The 23,222-nt window shown below is 41.9% G+C and overlaps 1 protein-coding gene across 3 annotated transcripts in view; it reads right to left on the bottom strand.

The window, feature by feature from the left end:
• The window catches only part of LOC150085722 (roundabout homolog 1-like), a 1,418,757-nt gene that overhangs the window by 246,981 nt on the left and 1,148,554 nt on the right, over positions 1 to 23,222 (bottom strand). For all 3 annotated transcript variants that reach the window (XM_090374199.1, XM_090374201.1, XM_090374202.1), the window contains exon 21: positions 14,543 to 14,611. In XM_090374199.1, the coding sequence (XP_090230325.1) occupies positions 14,543 to 14,611 (69 nt within the window). The remainder of the gene's footprint in view (positions 1 to 14,542; positions 14,612 to 23,222) is intronic.

The raw sequence follows: 23,222 nt of genomic DNA, 5'->3' as shown, positions 1-23,222 counted from the left end.
GCCTTCACTCTTTTCATTGTTTCCATTGGTGTACAGCAGATTTCCACTTGATAAACTTATAAGTGATTCATTTCTTCTTCTTGTTTCAGCCAAACCGATGATATTCCAATTCACATTTTCTAATTCCTTTTCCAGCTCTAATATCCTGTCTTCACCGATGAGTGATCTTACATTATAACAGGCCAAGTTCAGTTTCCGTACATGGCAGTCTGGTCATTCCCAGAGATTCTTAGCACCCTCTGCTTCCACTCCGATCCTCTCGCTGCCGTAAGAGGGAGAGTGAAAGCTGTTGGGGACTGAGGGCAAATTGTTTTGTCGTGCTGTCGTCTGTCGTGCTACAACCATTTGAATGACCACAACCCTGGACTTGTCAAAGGAACACACCGACCTGGACTGTGCAGTTCGCTGCCACCAAGCCATATTGGCGAACAAAATCGAGCACATGACCCGATTACTTTAAACCCAAACTCAGGCGGGAAGACACCCTCCCCCCCTTTCCCCGTCGACCCTCCTTTTCCCTCTGGTGAGGCATGGACAAGCCTCACTGAGCACCTGGGGACATCTACTCTGTCGCACCCATACTTCTACCTTTACCCCCCAGCCTTCTGCCCCTCCTCCCCCACTCTGCCTATACACAACGCCAATGCCCTACATCTTAAATTAATCAAATCCAAAATAAGTCTCGGCCTATCACACGAACTGCCCTGCTCCTGCCGTTTGAATGCATGGATGCTATGCACTGTATGCAAACATTCAAAGTAATTACAACTGCATGGATATATATATATATATATATATATATATATATACACACACACACACATATGTATATCTTAAATTTTTTTTTTTTTTTTTTAGGTCCTAGCTGCTCAAATCTCAGGAAATTAAGTGGCAGACCCTGCCAGGGTAACTTAAGTTAAGTGGGTTCCTGGTCTCCCTCCATGGAGCGAAAGTGGGGCAACGTTTGGCCTCAGCAGGGGTCCAGCGGCTAAATGACCTGATGAACAACGGTACAAGACACCACACTTTTAAATCTCTGGCTTTTCCATTCAACTGGTTCACCCACAATGTAAACTACGGGGACATGGGGGAAACCCCTGGTGCCGTTTGACCCTAAACACACTTTCACTTTCATGAGCCATGCAAAATGGAAAATGAAATTGTGGAAATAACCCCAAATGACTCACAAGGCATATCTGAGGAAGACATCATGGAACAAACTCCAATTGAAAGAGTTGATGACCCTGAAGAACAAAGATGGGAGACCACAAAATGGAAGAATAGAAGAAGAATGGGTCCAAAATTGGACCGGGAAACATGCAGCACCACTAGTGAAATCAAGGAATCACCAGAGCAGCACAAATGTATCGAAGACCAAAGGGACGGGGACAAAAAAAACCTTTGGACCCTACCTGGCCCGAGGGGACAGTCCTGGAGCAGACTCCGACATCTTACGAACAGAGTTAGAGACCATTATGAAAAACAATAGCAGTAGAAAATCCTCCATGCTAAGAGCAGAGATTGTCCTACAATGGACAAAACTGGAAAAAAATACTGCTTAAAACAAATGAGGAGCACCAGAAAGCGATTGCAGTTCTGGAGGTCTTCCGAGTGGACAATGGAAACCAAATGACACAGCACGCCACATCCTCCACACAGGCGCTGAGGGCACTGGTCACAGCTGTAGCTACAAATGAAGCTGACCACGCACAGCCAAAGAGGAAAATTCTCTTAAAAACTGCCTCGATAGCTGATGCTATTGAGGCAAACTGCAAGCTTGGGGGGCATACACACACTAATAGATTAACAGTAGCCACTGGCAGAGGTGAAAGTGATTCTTATACTGCTTCTATTGGAATGACCAGAAGCCTGAAAAACAAGATGCAAGATATTTCAGAGACTGCTGGGAGTCATTCCGGTACAAGTAAACACATGGGTTGTGTTAGGGTAGCTAAGAATAGAAACAGGTGCATGTATACTTGCGTGTACACCGATGCTAAGAGTTTGGTAAATAAATATGATGAATTTGAGGTATTGCTCAAAGCATCAAAGGCAGATATTGTTGGGATATCTGCAAGGAATGCAGAACTGGAATTTGGGGAGTACAACGTCTACAGAAAGGATAGACAGGATAGGAAGGGAGGAGGGGTTATGCTATTAGTTAAGAAACACATAAAATCCAAGGAAGTGAAGCCAGTTGACATCACTGGACAGCGCAGTGTCGAGTCAGTTTGGTGTGACATAAGCATTGGGGGATCAAAATTGAGAGTAGGAGTGTGCTATAGGCCTAATGACTCTGATGAGTATAATAAGAAACTGTACAGGGAAATAGAGTGGGCCAGTACATCCGAGAGACTTATAATGAGGGATTTTAATTTCCTAGATATTGACTGGAATTTGTGGGTTGGTCACTCATGCATTAGCAAGGCTTTTGTGGATTTATTGGATGATTGTTTTCTACATCAGCATGTTCGGGAGGCAACTAGAGGGAGTAATACTTTTGATTTGATTATCAGTAGTGATTACTCATGCATTAAGAATTTGCAGATAAAGGAACCACTAGGTGGCAGTGATCACAGTGTGCTGAAGTGGGATTTACTCAAAGAGGTAACTACCATCAGGGGTAAAGGGAAGGGTTACTGCTTTCGTAAAGGCGACTACGATGGTCTGAGACAGTATTTAAAGTCTATACAGTGGGACCAACTGAAGATGTTACCAACAGCAAATTCAAAATGGGAAGCATTCAAAGAACTTATCTTGGAAGCTACTAGTCTTTACATACCAACTAAGAAATATTGTTCAAGGTTTAGACCTAAATGGATGTCAGATGAACTAATGAGACATATGACAGAGAAGAAAAATGCATGGGATACATATAAATTAACACGTGACACAGAAGCCTATGATAGATACAAGTTGATCTGTAACGAAGTTACAAAGGAGGTTAGGCAAGCAAAGGTAGATTACGAGAAATCTTTGGCAAGGGATGCAAAGAGTTCTTTCCTTATGTAAACTCTAGAAGGAAGAGGATGAATCAGATTGGTCCACTTGATATCGATGGGTCAACTGTTGATGATCCTGCTCAGGTAGCTAACGTACTAAATGAATATTTTGCATCGACATTCACACATGAGGAGTTATTTAGCTAGGGGAATGCCAGAGGTGTATTCAACTCTGGCAGTAAGCTAGAGAATCATGTAATAACTGAGAGTAAAGTGGAGGAGAAATTGTTGAAGATAAACACAAGAAAGGCAACTGGAGTGGATGGGATCTATCCTGTTATATTAAAGGAGGCAGCAAAGGAAGTAAGCAAGCCCTTAGCCATAATTATGAGAGCTTCCTTGGACTCAGGGGAGGTAACCCCAGACTGGAGATGTGCAAATGTGACCCCAATTCACAAAGGAGGATCAAAGGCTGACACAAGTAATTATAGACCTGTGAGTTTAACTTCTGTTCCCGGAAAATTAATGGAGGCACTGGTTAAAGAAGCACTGCAGAATCATCTAGACAAGACTTCAGTTATAGCTCGGACACAGCATGGTTTTGTTAATTGGAAGTCTTGCCTGACCAATTTAATTGGATACTATGATGAAGTCACAAAAGAACTGGATGCAGTAAATAACTTTGATATTATATACCTGGATCTTAGAAAGGCTTTTGATACTGTTGCACATGGAAGACTGCTGCACAAATTGGAGCAGTGTGGCATTGGAGGGAAATTGCTGCTATGGATAAAGGGGTGGTTGAGAGGGAGAAGACAGAGAGTGGAAATCAATGGACCTGCTCATCGTTGACTAATTCTATTATTGGAGTCGCTCAGGGTTCAGTGTTGGGTCCATTATTGTTTTCTGTATTTATAAATGATATGATGATTGTATATCAAGCTTAATGTCCAAGTTTGCAGACGATACAAAGGTTGGCAGGGTTGTCAAGGACACTACTGACACTATTTTCCTGCAACAGGATCTGGAAAGGTTGAGCAGATGGGCTGAGAGGTGGCAAATGAAGTTTAACATTGACAAATGTAAAGTACTACATATGGGAAACAGCAACCCCAGAGCAACGTATCAACTCTGCGGTACTACACTGACAGTTGTAGAGAATGAAAAGGACCTGGGGGTAATTGTGCAGGCAGATATGAATTTCTCTGAGCAGTGCAGACGGGCTGCAAGAGTAGCTCATGGTGTCTTGTCAATGATATACAGGGATTTTTCTAGCAGGGATAAGGAGGTGATTATTCCCTTGTATAAGGCAATGGTCAGGCCACACCTCGAGCACTGTATACAGGTCTGGAGGCCTCATTTCAAGAAGGATGTAGAGCTGATGGAACGAGTACAGAGAAGGGCAACAAGATTAATGAATGGAACAAAGGGGTAGTCTTACGAAGAAAGGCTTAAGTTTTGCAAATTACGGTGTCTGGAGACTAGGCACCAGCGAGGTGATCTGATAGAGGTGTATAAAGCCTTGAATGGTTTGAGCATGATCAATGCTGATGGGATTTTTCCTCTTACTCAGAATAATCACCTGGGAGGGCATAAATTCAAATTGAGGAAAGACAGTTGTAGAATAGACATGCAGAAATTTGCCTTTAGCCAGCGGGTAGTTGGCTGGTGAACAGACTTCCATCCCTTGTCGTGGAAGTTGATAGCCTAAGTAAATTTAAGGCTCAGGTGGACAGGTATTTCGAACGAACGAAGGGGTAAGTGGAAGTGGGTTTTTTTTTTTTTTTTTTTTGGCTGATGCTGCATAAGCTTGCTTTCTTGTATCATATGCCTCTTCTAATGCTAATACTAAAACGTCTATCCCAGTAATTGTACGACCAAAGAATGGGGAGCAGGAAACAACAAGCGAGGTTATCAAGGCTAAAATCATGGAATCCATGAAAGAAGACCTGAAAAGAACAGAGATAAAGGCAATCAGAAAGATGAAGAGCACCGGAATCACCATTGAGACAGAGACTAAAGGAGTAAAACAAGCGATCACGGAAAACCCCAAGCTGGCAACTGGAACTGCAGGTGGAACCCCCTAGAAGGGGTCCCAACAGCAATCATATTTGGCCTATTCAAGGACATTGGCCTGCAAGACCTAGTAGAGGAAATCTATGAGAGAAACCTACAGGAGATCATGCCAGACCGGGAGTGTAAGGAACTTATAACCCCGAGGTACCCGACTATGTCCAGAGTTAATAATGCTTGAAATTGGGTCGTGGAATTCACATTAGATGCATGGTGTGCTGTGAGGGACATGACCTGACTTTATGTGCAACGGAGCTCACACAGATTCAAGGAACATGTGGTGGTGCCGAAATGTTTCAGTTGTCTGAAGTTTGGCCACACCACTCATATGTGTGTGCAGAAGGCTCCGACCTGCAGACACTGCACGAAACTGCCCAAATAAGAGCAACAACCCTACATGTGCGAACTGCAAAACACAAAAATGGATGCCAACTATTCAGTATGAGATTAAAGTGCCCATGTTATATTAAAGCTAAAGGAATATACTAAAACAGAACTGATTATGGAGACACGCAGTAAAAAAAATTATAACTGACCAGAGGTTAAGATTTTCCAGCACAATGTGCAGAGGGCTAAAGCGGTTGCCGACCAGCTGAGACTGAAGGCCAATGAGGGAGAGCTGATATTCTTTTAATTCAGGAGCCATACACTCATGGTAAAAAAGTAAGAGGATACCCTTTAGCCTACAAGCTCATCCAAAATGATGGCAACACCCCATGGGCAGCAATAATAGTCCGAAACCCTAACACAACAGTGACAAAGGTCGGGCAGCTCTGTTCGTCGTGGGCAGTCTGTGCCCATGTGATCTCGCCAATTGGGGACTTCGTTGTGGTCTCCTTTTACTGCCGACCGGGACAGGATATCACTCCAGCTACGAACTACCTGCAGCACCTCCTAGACATATTACCAGACCAAAAAATAATCACTGGATTGGACATCAACTGCCGATCACCTACATGGCACAGCATCACAGAAGATAGAAGAGGGACCCACAACGGGGAGCACCTGGAAGACTTCCTCTGTGCATCACAGCTGACGGTCCTAAACAAACTGAACCAGCTCCCAACCTTTTGCAACCTACAGTGGGAGGTGACGATTGATATCTCCCTCGCCACAACCAATCTGGCCTCACATGTCGCAGATTAGAGGGTAGAGAACTCCTGGAAGACAGGGTAATCACCTTCCGGATCAAAAGAAACCTTGCCAGAATTTCAGCAACTAGGCATCGGCTCAATAGGTTTGCCATCAACAAAGCTCATTGGAACCTCTTTGAAGAAACGCTCACTGAAGCAATTCAATCTAGATATCAAGAAATCCAAGTGGAGACTAAACTGGATGCCCGGCAACAAAAGACTATGGACCTCATAACAAATGTCACCCAATTTGCAATAAAAAGAAAAAATCCTATGCCCGGAGCGGTTCCATGGTGGTCCCTGGAGCTACATCAACTAAGGAAGGAAGCAGCAAGAAGAAGAAAGGAGTTCCAGCGAGCTTGCAGAACATGGCCTGCACACGAGGTGGAGGCACTAAAACAACTATACATGACAGCAAGAAACCAGTATACACACAAGACTTAGAGAAGTAAAAGAAACACGTGGGAACAACTAGTGAAAACAATGGGAAACAACGACCCCTGGGGAGTGGTGAACAAGGTCACAACAAACAAACTCCTTAGAGGCGAGGTACTCACGGCAACAAGAACTCCCCAAGGCCAGCTAACCATTACATGGGAACAATCGATAAACAACATTCTGGATACTATCTACAGGGAGCAAGTGGCACCGAGAGCTGAACAACAGCGAGAACTCTGCCACCAGATTGATAACTATGATCCAGAAGCATAGAAACCCCCCTTCACTTTTGAAGAGCTGCAGCAGGTGGCAGCAAGGATTAGAAACAGAAAGTGCTCTGGTACAGACCAGATGGAACCTGAGATCATCAAGCGAGTGGTTGAATTGGCACCCAACCTACTTCTGCACCTATATAACTGCTGTCTAAAAGCAGGATACTTCCCAAAACAGTGGAGGACAGCTAGTCTAAAATTAATCCTCAAAAATTCTGGCAAGAACCCTGAGCAACCAGAATCATACAGGCCAATAGCACTCCTAACCGTGGGAAGTAAACTCTATGAAAGACTCCTACACAAGCAACTATAGCAACACTATGCAGCAGAACAATATGGCTTCAAGCCTGGATCCTCCACAACAGACACCTTGAGGAATCTCCTCATTGCAGTGAAAGAATGCCAAAGCAAATACTTCCTGGCCATTTTGGTGGACTTTGCCGGGGCGTTCGACTCTCTCTGGTGGCCGAGCATCCTTGGCAGACTCTGACAGGTGCAAACTCCAACAAACCTTTTTCGTGCCATCAGCTCCTACCTCTCACAGCGAAAGATAGAAGTCATAACCCCTTACCAAAGATTAGACAAAGAACACAGAGGATGCCCGCAAGGGTCAGTTTCGTTATTATTATTATTATTATTGGTTTCTCTCATTTGCTTTTTATTCAATATTTTGCAATTGAGTTTAGCAAATCAAATTTAATAGAACAGCATTTCAATTCAGTAAAACTTCTAAATATAATGTTTTTTTAAAATAAAAAAAAAAAAAAAAAAAAGGTGTCACTGGTTAAAGAAGTAATGAGGACCATTTGGACAGGCACAAAATTATACTGAAATCACAGCATGGATTTGTCAAGGCATCGTCGTTTCTAACCAATCTGATAGGATACTATGATGTAGTGACCAAAGAACTGGATGCAAAAAATAATTTTGACATCATATACTTTGATTTCAGGAAGGATTTTGATACTATTACACATAAAACACCGCTGGTACAAACTTGAACAATCCGGCATTAAGGGCAAGTTACTGCTATGAACAAAGGGATGGTTAAGTGGAAGAAGACAGAGTGGTTATGAATGGGTACTGCGGTTCATGAACTAATGCTATTAGTGAAGTGTCCCAGGGTTCAGTGCTGGATCCACTGTTGTTTTCAATATTTATCTACTGATACTGATGAAGGCTTAATGTCTAAGTTTGCAGATGATACAAATGTTGGCAGGGTAGTTAACGACAATCATCAGGGTGAGCTGATGACTGTCGTTAATGGCTGCAACAAGACCTAGCAAAATTGGGTCAATGGGCTGAGAAATGGCAGTTGAAGTTTTAACATTGAAAAATGCAAGGTACTGCACAATGGGTAGCAGTAACCCCAGAGTAACTTATCAACTATGTACAATTTTATCAACTATGTACTATGTATACTACACTTGGGGGAGTGGAGAATGAAAATACAATGGCAGAGGGGTGGTAATTGTGCAGTCAGACATGAGATTCTCTAAGCAGTGCAGACATGCTGGCACAACAGCTCATAAGGTTTTGTCTATTTATATACAGAAACATTGCTATCAGGGATAAGGAGGTGATTGTCCCTTTGTATAAGGCCATGGTTAGGCTGCATTGTGAGTATTGTATACAAGTCTGGAGGTTTCACTTTAGGAAGGATGTAGAATGGGTGTAGAGAAGGGCAACCGGATTAGCGAAGGGAACAAAATTGGGAGTTGGGTACGAGAGGCGAAGGTGAACAGGTGAAGATTTTACGGCTCCATCTAATAGAGAAGTTTTCATAATTTTTTGCTTTTTTATTGCTTTAATTGGCATATTAATTTATTTTCTAGAGTTGCTTTATATTCCTAGTAACAACACTTTAGTTTAATTTGAACTTAGACAGAGATTTTGTAGGTTATTACTTAGTGTCGGTAAGGGTATATAATCCACGTGTTGGACAAGTTTTGCAGCTCCCGCGAACACTAAGTTTTTTTATTACATTTAGCAGTTTATTGACTTAATTGTTAGATTAAATTATTTTCTATAAGTAGCTTATAGACCTAGTCAAGCTCCATGGTTTATTTTGAATTTAGATAGTGCCATTTTGAAAGTAATTAATACCTCGTGTCCGTAGATTTACCATTCATAACCTGCCGCCATTGTTATATGATACAAAGTGTACCCCGAACTAGATAGCGTAAGGTTTAATGGAAAACTAGATAGCAGGTATAGTAGTATAAATTAATCAGTAAAATTTGCTAATCTTATTAAATTTCATTGTCAATTAAATTGTACTTTTTTAACTAAATACATATAATGACCTATTTTTTACAAATGTAACATATAAATTAATACATATAATTTGACAGGAGATAAGAAAGTCATATAACGTAACTTGGAGATAATATTCAATACTGAAATACATATATATAGTGTTATAACTGCATTGAGATATAAGTTTAGGGTTACATTTTGTACTGGAATTTTATTTGAAACAATACAAATCATGACTCAATCAGATCAAAGCAGCAAAGCAAAAGGCTCAAACTAATGGGAGTGCTGTGGCTTGGTGAGAACTGAGGGAAGCCGTTGTCCTCTGGATCACAGCCTTTTGAAATGCACTGCTTGCTTGAAGTTTGTGGAACAGTCAGGAACGGGACATGATATTGCCAAGGGGAATGTATTTGTGTGTGTGCGCGATGTAAAGAGTTTGAGGAAATCAGACGCCAACTCAGCATTGTTATGGGCTTATATGAGAGCTTGAAGAACAGGGTGGATGCCCTCGAAGGATTTAAATTGAGTGGCCCATCAAGCTCTCAGTTGCCCACATCAATGCCAGAGCTTGCACTTGAACATCACGCAATACAGTGGCAACCCCCAAGGCAGAATGTGCTGCTCCCAAAGGAACTGGTTGTCGGTGACTCTATTGTCAGGGAAATGGGGAAAATATTGTGCAAAAAGGATAGGTGAAACATGACCAGGGTATGTCTGCCAGTGGCAAAGGTTGAAGACACTGTACAGCAGATATCATCTTTTAAGGGCACAAAGCGTGATATTGTTGTACACGTTGGAACTAATGATATTAAGAGAAGGAGAGCAACTGCTTGTGTTCATTCGAACTTTTCCATTGAATTTGTCCATAAATGGGTAACATAAGCCAGAATATCACCAGTGGATCGATACTGATGGAATCCATACTGGAGATTATCGATCAGAAGGAAGGTTTCTAGGTAATTTAAGACTTGGCAGCTAATTGATTTCTCCATTACTTTAGAAAGAGTAGAAGTAATTGGAATGGCACGATAATTGTAAGGGAGGGATTTTTCACCCTTTTTAGGAACTGGTTGGATATGAGCAAATTTCCAAGCAGAAGGAAAAACACCTTTGGAATAAGAAAGAGAAAAAAAAGGTGGCAAAGAACAGGAGTAAGTTCAGGAGCACAGGTTTTGAGAACAAGTGGAGAAATACCATCGGGATCTAGAGCTTTCTTAGCATCAAGATTCGTCAAAATCCTTCTGACATCCATTTGACAGAAGACCACAGGAGGCATTAAATGGTGCATGCTAGGAATGGTGGGAGGTGTTTTACCAAGATCATTAATATGTGAGTTGGAAGAAAATGGGATGCTAGATGGTCAGCTTTATCCTTAGTCGAAGTGTGAACAGAACCATCTGGTTTTGACAGAGGTAGGAGCAGATATGGGCAAAAGTTGCGGCCAATTGCTTCAGCAAGAGACCAGAGCAAATGGCCGCTACGGGGAAAAAACAGGTTTTCTGCTCTTAGCCTGTTCAAAATCTAGTTTGGGCTGATTAATAACTGCTTTACAATTGTTGCGAGGTTTGGCGTAGGGAGAAAATGAAACTGAAGAACTGGAAACAAGTCACTTACGATATGCAACATTCTTCTCTTGAACAGCCTCAGCACATTTATTGAAAAACCAAGGTTTAGATAAAGGACAAGATTTTGAAGTGGAGTGTGGAAAAAAGGATTCCATTCCTACAAGAATAGGTGCCTCTGTAGCCAGGTGGGCAGAGCAGCAGTGCGTAGCACACACACTTCTTGATTAGACTGGAGTTCGAGCCCGTGACCACCAAATACAGAGGATGCGGAAAGGATGCATATCCCCGGAGCAATATGGCCTTAGTTGCTAATGCTCCTAAAAACCAAATAACAAACCTACAAGTATAATTTCACTAACACAATTTGAGCAAACGTTGACATCAGTAGTTTGGAAACAGTAATCCGACCAAGGAAAAGAAGAAGAAGAAAAGAAATCTCGCAGGTCATCCAATTTTGCATTCTTGTAAAGCCAAACAATACGAGGTTGGGAATAGCCACGAGATAAAGGCTCCATTGGAGAAGAGACAATCACCAAGTTGTGATCTGAAGTGCCTAAAGGACTTCTCACTTCGACCGTGTACTTAGAAGGATTGTTTGTGAGCAAAAGATCAAACATGTTGGCTGTATGGTTAGGATTGTCTGATATTCTTATAGATAAATGTACAATCTGCACAAGGTCATTAGCAATTGCAAAAGCCTCAGCATCTTGACCAGCTACGTTGGTTTGACTAGAAAACGGAAGCCAGCTAGAGTTGTGAACATTAAAGTCACCAAGGAAAATTACCTCACTGTTAGGAAAGTTGGACTGGAGAAAGTCAAAGCTCCAAGTGATTAGTGGAGTTGGGGGAACGGTAGAGACAACAGATGAATTTGACACAATGGGGTAGAGAGATTTTAAGCCAGAGAATATCGAAAAGAGGAGATTCCAAATTACCAAGTCTCTGACAGGGAATATCGGAACGGACATATGCACAAGTACCATCTTTGAGGTGAAAGGAATCGTACAGCGAATAATTTGGGCATCTGAGATGAGCAGTAGTTGAATCAACCGATAACTGAGATTCTGTCAGAAAAAGTACATGGGGTTTGGCAGACTGCAAGTGGAAATGGACATCGTTAAGATTAGAATTGAGACCACGTATATTTGTGAAATGAACCAGGAAGTGTTTGGGAGGTTTAGATCTTTTTGCATATAAGCTTACTCTATTAGTTTGACAATTCATGGTGTATTCAATTGTAAGAAAAAGTAGGGGGAGGGACATGCTGTATAAAGTAATGAAATTTTTGGATATGGCATACACATGGTAAGAATATACCCAGATCCTTGACATAACGTGGCCTCGACAATGCCCCCCCCCCCCCATACACACTACTCAGACTTCCTGCAGTCACACTCTGGCAGAGTAGAGGTAGCAAGATTATATACTAGCTGATCCAGAAGTCTCCTAAAGAGGTTCGGCCCAGTGTACTAACTAGTGGCTGGCCTGCGAATACTGTTTTAGAGCTGTACCCTTGAAATGTAAGGAAGATTGGATCTTGCCATGCACCAAACTAAGTACTATAAGTTCTAATGTTTCTCATGCTTGGGGTGTTCATAAAAAAATTAAATAAATAAATAAAACCTGTAACTCAAATGTGAAGAGCAATTTGTATAAGCTGTAATCAGCAGAATCAAAGTTTAAAAGATGCTTTCCTGTTTGAGGGGCTTTCTGAGTTGATAATATAGGAGCTCCAGCATTCTGTCCATTCTTTGTTAATATAGGACCTTAAGCATTGGGCACTTGCAATACATTTTATTTATTTTATTATACAGGGCGATTCACTACCAGTGCGAGAAACTTGCAGGAGGTGTAGGGGGCACAAAGATGAATTGGAATCACATAGCATTGCAGGGTCCGAAATGCCTTCGTCATGTGGTAGAGGACGTTGATCGCGTGAACAGCGATCCCGCTGGAAGTCAGCATATGCGAACCGGTTCCCGAGGCAGTAGGATGGACGCGTATTCAAATGTTGAACTGGCCGATATGCACCTCACATATGGAGCTGCAGACTGTAACGGGCGTGCCGCTCAGTGCTTGTACTAGGAATGTTGCCCGCAGAGGCGTGCCCCTCATCATACGATTTTTTCGTACGTGTGCACAGAAGGTTTCGTGAGACTGGTTGTTTCATGAGAGGTACCATGAATCGAGAGTGAACAACGAGGACGCCACACAATGAGGAGCATGTCCTACGTCTTTCAGAAGGCAATCCGAGTACGAGTACTCAAGTGATAGGCCAATGATTGGGTATTTCCCAATCCACTGTATGGAGAATACTGTCAACAATCCAAATGAGTTCATACCATCTGCAATGCGTCCAATCATTGTAGCCTGTGGATTATCCACTCCGGAGGACTTTTGCTACTTGGTTTCTTCAACAGAAACGGTTCGCAAATGCTGACTTCCAGCGGGATCGCTGTTCACGCGACCTCCCATTCAACGTCCTCTACTGCATGACGAAGACATTTCGGACCCTGCAATGCTATGTGATTCCGATTTGTCTTTGTGCCCCCCTACACCTCCTGGAAGTTTGTCGCACTACACAAACTTCCAGGAGGAAGTTTGTGTAGTGTTTATGGTTCTCATGGAGGTATGGCATATCTATGCTTCATTTTTATTTCAGTCTAACTCTCTTTGCTGCTGCACTGACTTTTCATAATTGTATGAAGTTCACTAAGGTTGGATAGGTTCTGAAATATGTTCCATGCACTATTCTTTGTCCATGTTTGGTGTCAATCTTTTGGGTGAGAATCCATATGCATAACTGCCAATGTTTGAATTTAAAAAAGCAGGAGACTGGTTAAGTGCAATCAAGAGGAAAACAGGAAATATTTGATCCAAAACAGGGGAATTTTCACAAAAAAGGAAATTTTTTGCCAAACACACAGAAAAAAGTAGAAAATTTTCAGAAACAGCACAGAAATTTTTAAAATCCATGGCACAATAGAAATTAAATTTCATTAACAACTAGCATTTTCATGTGTCGCTTTTTTTCCAGAGAGTCTAGTATTTGATATTACTGTTCATCTATCTTACTGTTCATTAAGGAAAAAAAAAAAAAAAATTAACCAGTACACCCCCAGGGGCTCACATCTGGTGAGTATGGGCTTGGCACTCCCAGGGTACTGAGCTGGATATCATCATTCTACCCTTCTTGGTGATTCCCTTTGACTTTTGTCTCTCTCTCTCTCTCTCTCTCTCTCTCTCTCTCTCTCTCTCTCTCTCTCTCTCTCTCTCTCTCAAGGTAACTTGGGAATTTTTTTTTTTTTTTTTGTCTGGTGCAGCATAAGCCTCAGGCTTCCTTGCACAATGTAGCTAATAACAATAATAATAATAATAAGTGCTACATTTCTTTGTGTAAATTTTCCAACTGTGGTTGATGTTCAGAGGAAGAATTGCATTCTGTAAACTTTATTTAAAATTTCGTAATTTTTTTTTTTTTTCTTTCAAAAATGCATCTATAATGTAAGATGAGAATATATGGAAAATTAACAACATATTGGTTAACACCTCTTTTTCGAGGATTCTAAACCTGTAGTTAAGTAAGGTATCACTCTGTCACTCAATGAATTTTGTCTCTTCCTTTCTTACAGTCATTTAATGAAATAAAACATAGACCTTTCCAAATGGTAAAAACTACTTACGCCACAACACAGACAATGGTGTCAAAAAGCTAAAGTTAGATGCACCAGTTCTCAACTCTCTTCAATGCGTATATTTATATTATAAACAAAAAGAAAAAAAAAACAAAACAATTTAAACTAAATATCTATGGCACTTGATATAAACTGAAATTTTTGTATTCTAAAAACAGTTTTTACCAGTAAGATAACTTCCGGAGTCACTTGAGGGACTGACCATTCGTTCATGTTCAAGACCCAGTTCTCCATCTGTAATAATAATAATAATAATAATAAATAATAATAATAAGAAGAAGAAGTAGATATAATAACACTATATAATAATAATGATAATAATAATAAGCCACACCAACTGGAAGTGCTTCCTGCGCAACTGCACTAACGACCAGCCAGGAAGGAAGAAAGAAAGAAAACGGCAACGCATGAAGTGGAGCATAGAAATGAATACGTACATCATAAAAATGGAACCAGAGAAGGAAGAACATACCACCACCGAACCAGAGGAGGAAGAGAAAGGAGACATACTACGAAATAATGAAGCTGGAGACTGATATAACAACTTACAGAGTGAGACTACATACCAAGGGACTAGATGGATTCCCAGATATTCACTGACCAGTGAATAGTGGACCATCGTCACAAAGAACCTATTAGATCCTGCAATCTTGGAAAAAATCAAGCAGGATGTGAGCGATCACTCAAAGTATAAAGAAAATGGAACCAGAGAAGGAAGAACATACCACCACAGAACCAGAGGAGGAAGAGAAAGGAGAAATACAACCCACAGCAGCTGAAGTGGAAAGAGACAAGGTCATGATATCCAGAACAGAGGATGAGTGGAAGAAAGCCCTAACAGAATTCGAAGGAATGGACCCCACAACGACTCACGTGATACTGAAGCAGAGGCTGAATAGAAAGTTGTTGAGAGTCACACACCACCTCAATTGGAAAATAATACTGCATTACCTCGACAACAATGGTGCAACACTGGAGGCGGTCCACATAGCCATCTATTGTGCTGCCGTAGCAGCCATTAGGATTAATGGAAGAGAAACGAGAGACCAGCAACAGAAGAACCGAAAACAGAAGGAAACGCCAGCTTGGGAAAGAAGACTTCAGCAGAAGATAGAAGAATTAAGAGTCAAGGTAGGCCTAAATGACCCAGTACGAAATTAAGTGGAAAAGTGAAGAGCATCCTCAAGAGACACAGCGTCCACAGCAAATATGAGACAAAAAATATGAGAATAGGAGAGTACTTGGACACATTGAAGCAGAACCTCCTTGCACTTAGAAAGAGGCTATGCCGATACAAAGAGAGCCCCCAGAGGAAAATAAACAATCAAATCTTCAATGAGGACTTCTACAGGAGTCTCAGAGAAGACAGCAAAGAAGAGAATGGACCATCTGAGCAGAAGATGATTGAAGAGTTCTGGGGAAACATATGGAGCAGGGTAGTAAGACAACACAGCTGAGGCCCCTTGATCACACTAGAACGCAAAAAACCAAGGAAGTGTAAGAAATGAGAGTGGGAAATTCAGGAAGAAGAAGTAAAACAGACGATCAAGGACTCTCACAACTGGCGAACTCCAGGAATAGATAATGTCCACAACTACTGGTACAGGAAACAAGATACAAGAAACTCAGTGAAATATAGGCCAATCACCTGCCTCCCAACAATGTACAAGATCCTGAACAGCTGCATAACCAGGAAGATATCAGACTACTTGGAGAGCCAGAACATAATGGCCGAACAGCAGAAAGGATGCAAGCGGCTGAGCAAATAATGCATAGAGCAATTAAACATAGATGCTGCGGTTATGGAGCAAGCCTACAAGAAGCACCACAACATATACACAGCCTACATTGAGCACCGCAAGACCTTCAACTCCTTGCCTCATAGAAGGCTAACAGAGGCGATGAACATTTACAAAGTCAATCCGATACAGACAAACTTCCTAGGAGAAAAGATGGTGAAATAGAGTACCACCATTAAGGTCGAAAACATCACAACCAGGCCAATCCCCATCAGGAGAGGACTCTTTCAGGGAGATGCCCTGAGCTCATTGTGGTTGTGTCTAACACTTAAACTGCTATCCACCATGCTCAACAGTAGCAAGTACAGATATAACCTAAAAGAAAGAAGAAAGAACTAGTACACCTCACCCACCTGAAGTACACAGATGATATCAAACTCTATGCAGGAACCGAGAAGCACTTCCAGCTACGACTCCAGATCACCGAAGAATTCATCAATGATATTAGGATGGAATTTGGTCTAGACAAATGCAGGACCCACGGATTGCACCAGGGAAAATTAGTCAACTGAAACTACCATCTGCAGACTGGTAAAGAGATCGAATCCATGGCTGAGGGAGAGGCCTACAAATACTTTGGGATGATGCAGACTCAGCAGCTACAGCACAAAGAAATTAAGGCCTGCCTAACCGAAAAATACCATCAGAAACTCAGAAGCCTGCTGAAAGCAAAGCTGAATGGAGGGAACACAGTTAAAGCCCTAAACACTTATGCAGTCCCAATGCTAACATACTCCTTCGGGGTCATAGATTGAACTAACACCGAACTGGAGGATATCATGAAAAATAGAAGGGCAATGATGACCAAGAGCCACGAACATCACCCGAAATCGGACCGTGGAGAGACTGACAATTGCCCGGAAAGAAGGAGGAAGGGGCTTGATAGACCACATTGAGCAATAGAAGACAGCGATGGCTAAACTGAAGGATTATTTCCAGAAACACACAGCAACACTCCACCAGGCCATAAGGAAGGCAGACAAGCAGTATACCCCACTCAACCTAAGTGAGGAGTCCCTTCCCAACCATGAGGCACAAATGAAGCTAGAAAGATGGGCAGTGAAGACACTCTATGGCAGACATTACAATGATCTCCATCAAGATCACATAGATAATATTACTTCCAATGCATGGCTTATGAGCGGGACGCTCTTCCCCGCAACTGAAGGATTCATGCTCGCCATCCAAGACCAGATAATGAACACCGGGAACTATAGAAAATACACTGTCAAGGAGCCCAGAATGCCATGCCCAATGACACATGTCGATGATGCCACCTAGCCTCACAAACAATCCAACACATCACTGCGGGATGCAAGGTGATCACCCAGACTGAATACACTCATAGACACGACCAGGTCACCAGAATTATACATCAGAAGCTAGCAAGGAAATACCAGTCGATCAAAAAAAGTGTACTGTATTACAATTACGCACCCCAGGTAGTACTACAGACCCCAACCCACAAGCTGTACTGGGACCGCGCCATAATAACGGATAGGACAATCCCGCACAACAGACTGGACATAACCCTTGTGGACAAGAAGGAAAAGGCTACCTATCTGATTGACATAGTGGTATCCAACATTGGCAACCTGCAGAAAACCCATGGGGAAAAAATCAGGAAGTACATGAACCTAAGACAGGAGATCAAAGAGATGTGGCATAAGCAACAAGTAATGACCATCCCGATGATCGTGTCAACCACAGGTATGGTGCCAAAGACCCTACATAACAGCCTAGCAGCAATAGGTCTCCCAGCAAAGACCTACAGGGAACTCCAGAAAGTCGCACTTTCCAACACCTGTAGGATAGTCAGAGAGTTCCTCAAAGAACAGCAACACCCCTGTGTACTTGGTAGCAATACAGCAATACCCCTCAAGAGGTGGAACCCCCAATCAGGGAGAAATAATATAAGAACAACAATAATAATAATAACTACCAACTTGATGGGCCTGGGTTCAGGTCCTGCTTCAGTGGAAACAAACATGTCTCCATCATGCAGGGAGATAGATATAATGATAATAGCAATAAATTAGAATAATAATAATAAAAAAATCACGAAAGTTGCTTCAGAGGACCTACCTTCCCCAAGGTTGAAGTGACAGATGAGGCAGATAATGGCGACATCTGGTGTCAACCCGAAGAACTAATGCTGGATGTAAGTCCAAGCTAAACAGGACTACCTCCACAGATGGATGATGTTGAAGAGAAATAATAATCATGCTGTACTGAGTGTGGAGCAGGATAAAATCACTCGTATTCAAGCCTCAGGCAGAGGGGTTGGTTTGAAAAGGAGAGAGTCTTCCGAGAAAGACAGTGGAGCAAGTGGCACTGCCCTCATGTGGCTACCACAAGGGAAGACCATCCAGCCCAACCAAGCTAGTGACCACCCAGGAAGGAAGGAAATGTCACCGCAAGAATTGGAGCATCGAAATGAATATGGTCGAGTTTGTCATGCAAGCATAGTATGAAATAACCAAGCTAGAGACCGATATGACTATGTACAGGTCAAGACTACACAACAAGTGGTTGGATTGATTCCGGATATTCAGGTCACTGAACAGTGAATCATGGACCAGAGAAGGACTCGTCACAAAGAACCTGATAGCTCCTGCAATCTTAGAAAATATCATGCAGCACGTGAGCAATCAACTACAAAGATCAAAGAAAACTGACAACACGGAACTAGAGGAGGAAGAGCAAGAAGAAATACAACCCAAAACAACTGAAATGGAAAGTGACGAAGTTATGATATCCAGAATAGATATCAGATGAGTGGAAGAAGGCCATAACAGAATTCGAAGGAATGAACCCCACAAAGATCCACACAATGCCAAAGTAGACATGCAATTGAATCCTGTGGAGAATCAAAGACCACATCAATCAGCAAATAATACCATATTACTGCAACAATAATGGTGCAACACTGAAGGCCATCCACACAGCCATATACTGTGCTGCCATAGCAGGCACTAGGATTAATGAAAAAAAAAAAAAAAAGAGGGACCAGCAGCAGAAGAACCGAAAAAAAAAAAAAAAAAAAAAAAAAAGGAGGCTTGGGAAAGAAAACTTCAGCAGAAGATAGAAGAATTAAGAGTCAAGATAGGCCAATCGACCCAGTACCAATTGGCTAATAGGTGTAAGAAATTGATTGGAAAAGTGAAGAGCATCCTCAAGAGAGACAGTATCCGCAGCAAACACTAGTCCGAAAATCAGAGAATATGAGAATACTTGGACACACTGAAGCAGAACCTCCTCGCACTTGGCAAGAGGCTACACTGACACAGAGAGAGCTCCCAGAGTTAAATAAATAACCAAATTTTTAATGAAAACCAAAGAGATGAAAACCTTCTATAGGATTCTCAGAGAATATGGGAAAGACGGAAATGGACCATCCGAGCAGAGGATAATTGAGGATTCTCTCTCTCTCTCATCTCATATAAAAGATGAGAGAGAGAGAGAGAGAGAGAGTGTGAGAGATTCGAGACTCGATTCGAGTAAAACAGTCGATCAGGAACTCCCACAACTGGCGAACCCCAGGAATAGATAACATCCAAAACTTCTGGTACAAGAAGTTCAATTGCACACAAAAGCACCTAGCAGAGCAGTTCACCAGGATGATAAGCTACTCAGAGACAATCCCAGAATTTCTCACTTGAGGAATCGCATATCTGATGGCCAAAGACCAAGATACAGGAAACCCTGTGAAACACAGGCCAATCCCCTGTCTCCGAATGATGTAGAAGATGTTGACCAGTTGCATAACTAAGAAGATATCAGACCACTTGGAGAGCCAGAACATAATGAATTGCTCATTACAGCCTTGAAAGGATGTAATGAGCAATTAATCATAGATGCTGCAGTTATAGAACAAGCCTACAAAAAGTGCCACAATCTGTACATGGCCTAGATCAATTACCACAAGGTGCCATGTCTCATAGCTGGCTAATAGAGAAATTGAAGATGCACAAAGGAAATCCAACAGTGACAAACTTCCTAAAAGCAAACATGGCAAAATGAAGCCATCAAGGTCAAGAAAATCACAACTAGACCTATCCCCATCAGGAGAGGAATCTTTCTGGGAGATGCACTGAGTCCACTGTGTGGTTCTGTCTAGCACTGGATGTCTGTGGTTCTGTCTAGCACATCCATAATGCTCAACAGTAAATATGGATATAACCTGAAAGAAGGAAGAAAAATCTGTACATCCTCTCCCACCTCTGATGCACATGGATGACATCAAGCTCAACACAGCAACCAAAAACAACTCCAGCAAATAATCTGGGTCACTGAAGAATTCAGCAAGGATAGAAGGATGAAATTTGGTCTAGACAAATGTAGAGCCACAGATTACATCAGTGGAAATTAGTCAGCTGAAACCAGCAGCTGCAGACAGGTAGAGAGATCAAAGCCATGACAGGGGGAGAGAGACCTACAAATACCTGGAAATGATGCAGGCTCAGCAATTAGAGTACTAGGAAATCAAAGCCTGCATGACTAAAAAATACCATCAGAGATTGAGAAGCCTGCTCAATGATGATCAAGATACCAACACCACCGGAATCAGCAGTGGAGACTGCTCAGAAAGAGGGAGGAAGGGGCTCGACAGACCTCATCGAGCAACAGAAAACAATGATAGCTAGCATGAAGGATTACTTCCAGAAAAAGACAGAAGCACTCTACAAGGTCATAAGGAAAATAGACAAATGGCATACCACACTCAACCTAAGCTAGGAGGCCCTTTCTGCACAGATGGTACTATTGAAGCTAGAAAGATGGGCAAAAAAGACACTCCATGGCACACACTACAATGACCTCCATGCATTTGAAGCTATCTACGTGATCCAATGAACCCATAGATAAAATGGCTTCTATTGCGTGGTTCACGAGCAGGATGCTCTTTCTAAATACCGAAATATTTATGACCGTCATCCAAAACCAGATAATCAACACCAGAAACTATAGAAAATACATCGCCAAGGAGCCCGGAATGTTAGCTGGTCCTTCAGGCTATCACAGACATTCTCACAGATATGTGACACAAGCTGTGCTGCTTGGGAGTCTAAAACACTGATGGAACTGATCTTTGGTTGATACTCAAGTCAAGTGGCCCTCATTTCGGCAAAGTCCGGACAGTCTGTGACAGCCAAATCCTCTGCTTGCATCTTCATGATGGTGGGACTGATAGTAATCCTGGGTAATACCTCCATGCACAAGCACACCTGTGAGTGACCACCGAGGTGTGAACCAATGTAAGCAGGGTTTGAGGAATGGCACCCACACCACATGGAGGAATGCTGCCTCTCTGTGTTACCAAGCAATACTAGGTGGTAGATGACTCATCAACCAGTTCAATACCAACACTTTGCTTATTGGAGGTTTGAAGAGTTGGAACTCATGTTTAGTATCCAGTTCAAAGTTCCGGTCAACCCTCCTCCATATCATCCATCATAATGTTGTTTGAGGTTATGATGAACAACTTGGTGAGATCCAACTTTATTTAATTTCAAGAGTACAGCTCTCTAAAATGGTGTTCACAGGCCGGCTGCTAGTTAGTACACTGGACCGAACCCTATTGGTAACTCTCCATGCGGATTCCAGATCAGTTAGTGTATAATCTTGCTGCCGCTATACTTTGCCAGATAGTGATGGAGAGAGTCAAAGTATTATGTATGAGGGGGGCATTGTCTTTTTCTTACTATTGAATACACCATGAATTGTCAAACTAATAGAGCAAGCTTATCTTCAAAAAAGATCTAAACTTCTAAACACTTCCTTGCTCATTTCACAAATATATGTGGTCTCAGTTCTAATCTCAATGATGTCCATTTCCACTTACAGTCGGCTAACCCAATGTACTTCCTCTGACAGAATTTCAGTTACCGCTTGATTCAACCACTGCTCATCTCTGTTGCCCAAATTATTTGCTGTATGATTCCTTTCGCCTCAAAGGTGGAATTTGTGCATATTTCCATGTCATATTCCGATATTCCCCTGTCAGAGACTTGGTAATTTGGAATCTCCACTTTTCGATCTTCTCTGGCTTAAAATCTCTACATCATTGTGTCAAATTCATCCATTGTCTCTACCGTTTTCCCAACTCCACTAATCACTTGGAATTCTTTGACTTCCTCTCTTTTCAACTTGACTTTATCCAGACTAACTTTCCCAACAGTGAGATAATTTTCCTTTAACAAATAGATATTTATTGTATACCCAGTATAAAATGAAATATAAGTACAATTTCAGTTCAGTAGCTTTCGGAACTCGTGTCCCTTTTTCAACTGACAAAATTTGAATACATTACAAGCAAAGTGTGGCACGTTACTCGTTCGTCATTGTTGTAGCACGGACGTGTGCTGCCGTGTGATCATCCATTGGACGTGTGATCATCCATTGATGGATGATCACTGGCGCAAGGCAGCACACGTCCATGCTACAAAAATGACGAATGAGTAACGTGCCACACTTTGCTTGTAATGTATTCAAATTTTGTCAGTTGAAAAAGGGACACGAGTTCTGAAAGCTACTGAACTGAAATTGTACTTATATTTCATTTTATACTGGGTATACAATAAATATCTATTTGTTAAACTATGGACCCCAGTACTCCAGGCCCATTTGTCACTATAATTTTCCTTCGTGATTTTAATGTTCACAACTCCAGCTGGCTTCCGTTTTTAGTCACATTGACCCAGCTGGTCATGAATATTTTCCAATTACTAATGACCTTGCACAGACTGTTTATTTACTTACCAGAATACCGGACAATCCTAACCATACAGCCAAAACACTTGATCTTTTTCTCAGAAACAACCTTCAAAGTACACAGTTCAAGTGAGTGGTCCTTTAGGCACCTCAGATCACAACTTGGCGATTGTCTCTTCTCCAATGGAATCTATATCTCATGGCTATTCCCAACCTCATGTTGCATGTTATTACAAGAATGCAAAATGGGATGACCAGCAATAATTCTTTTCTTATTTTCCTTGGTCGGATTATCGTTTCAAAACTTCTGATATCAACACTTGCTCAGATCGTCT

The sequence above is a fragment of the Mastigoproctus giganteus genome, chromosome 5 (genome assembly GCF_048544385.1).
Source record: "Mastigoproctus giganteus isolate SK-2022 chromosome 5, ASM4854438v1, whole genome shotgun sequence".
NCBI lineage: Eukaryota > Metazoa > Arthropoda > Arachnida > Uropygi > Thelyphonidae > Mastigoproctus > Mastigoproctus giganteus.
The sequence above is the reverse complement of the archived record's forward strand: the minus strand, read 5'-3'. Positions and strand labels throughout refer to the sequence as shown.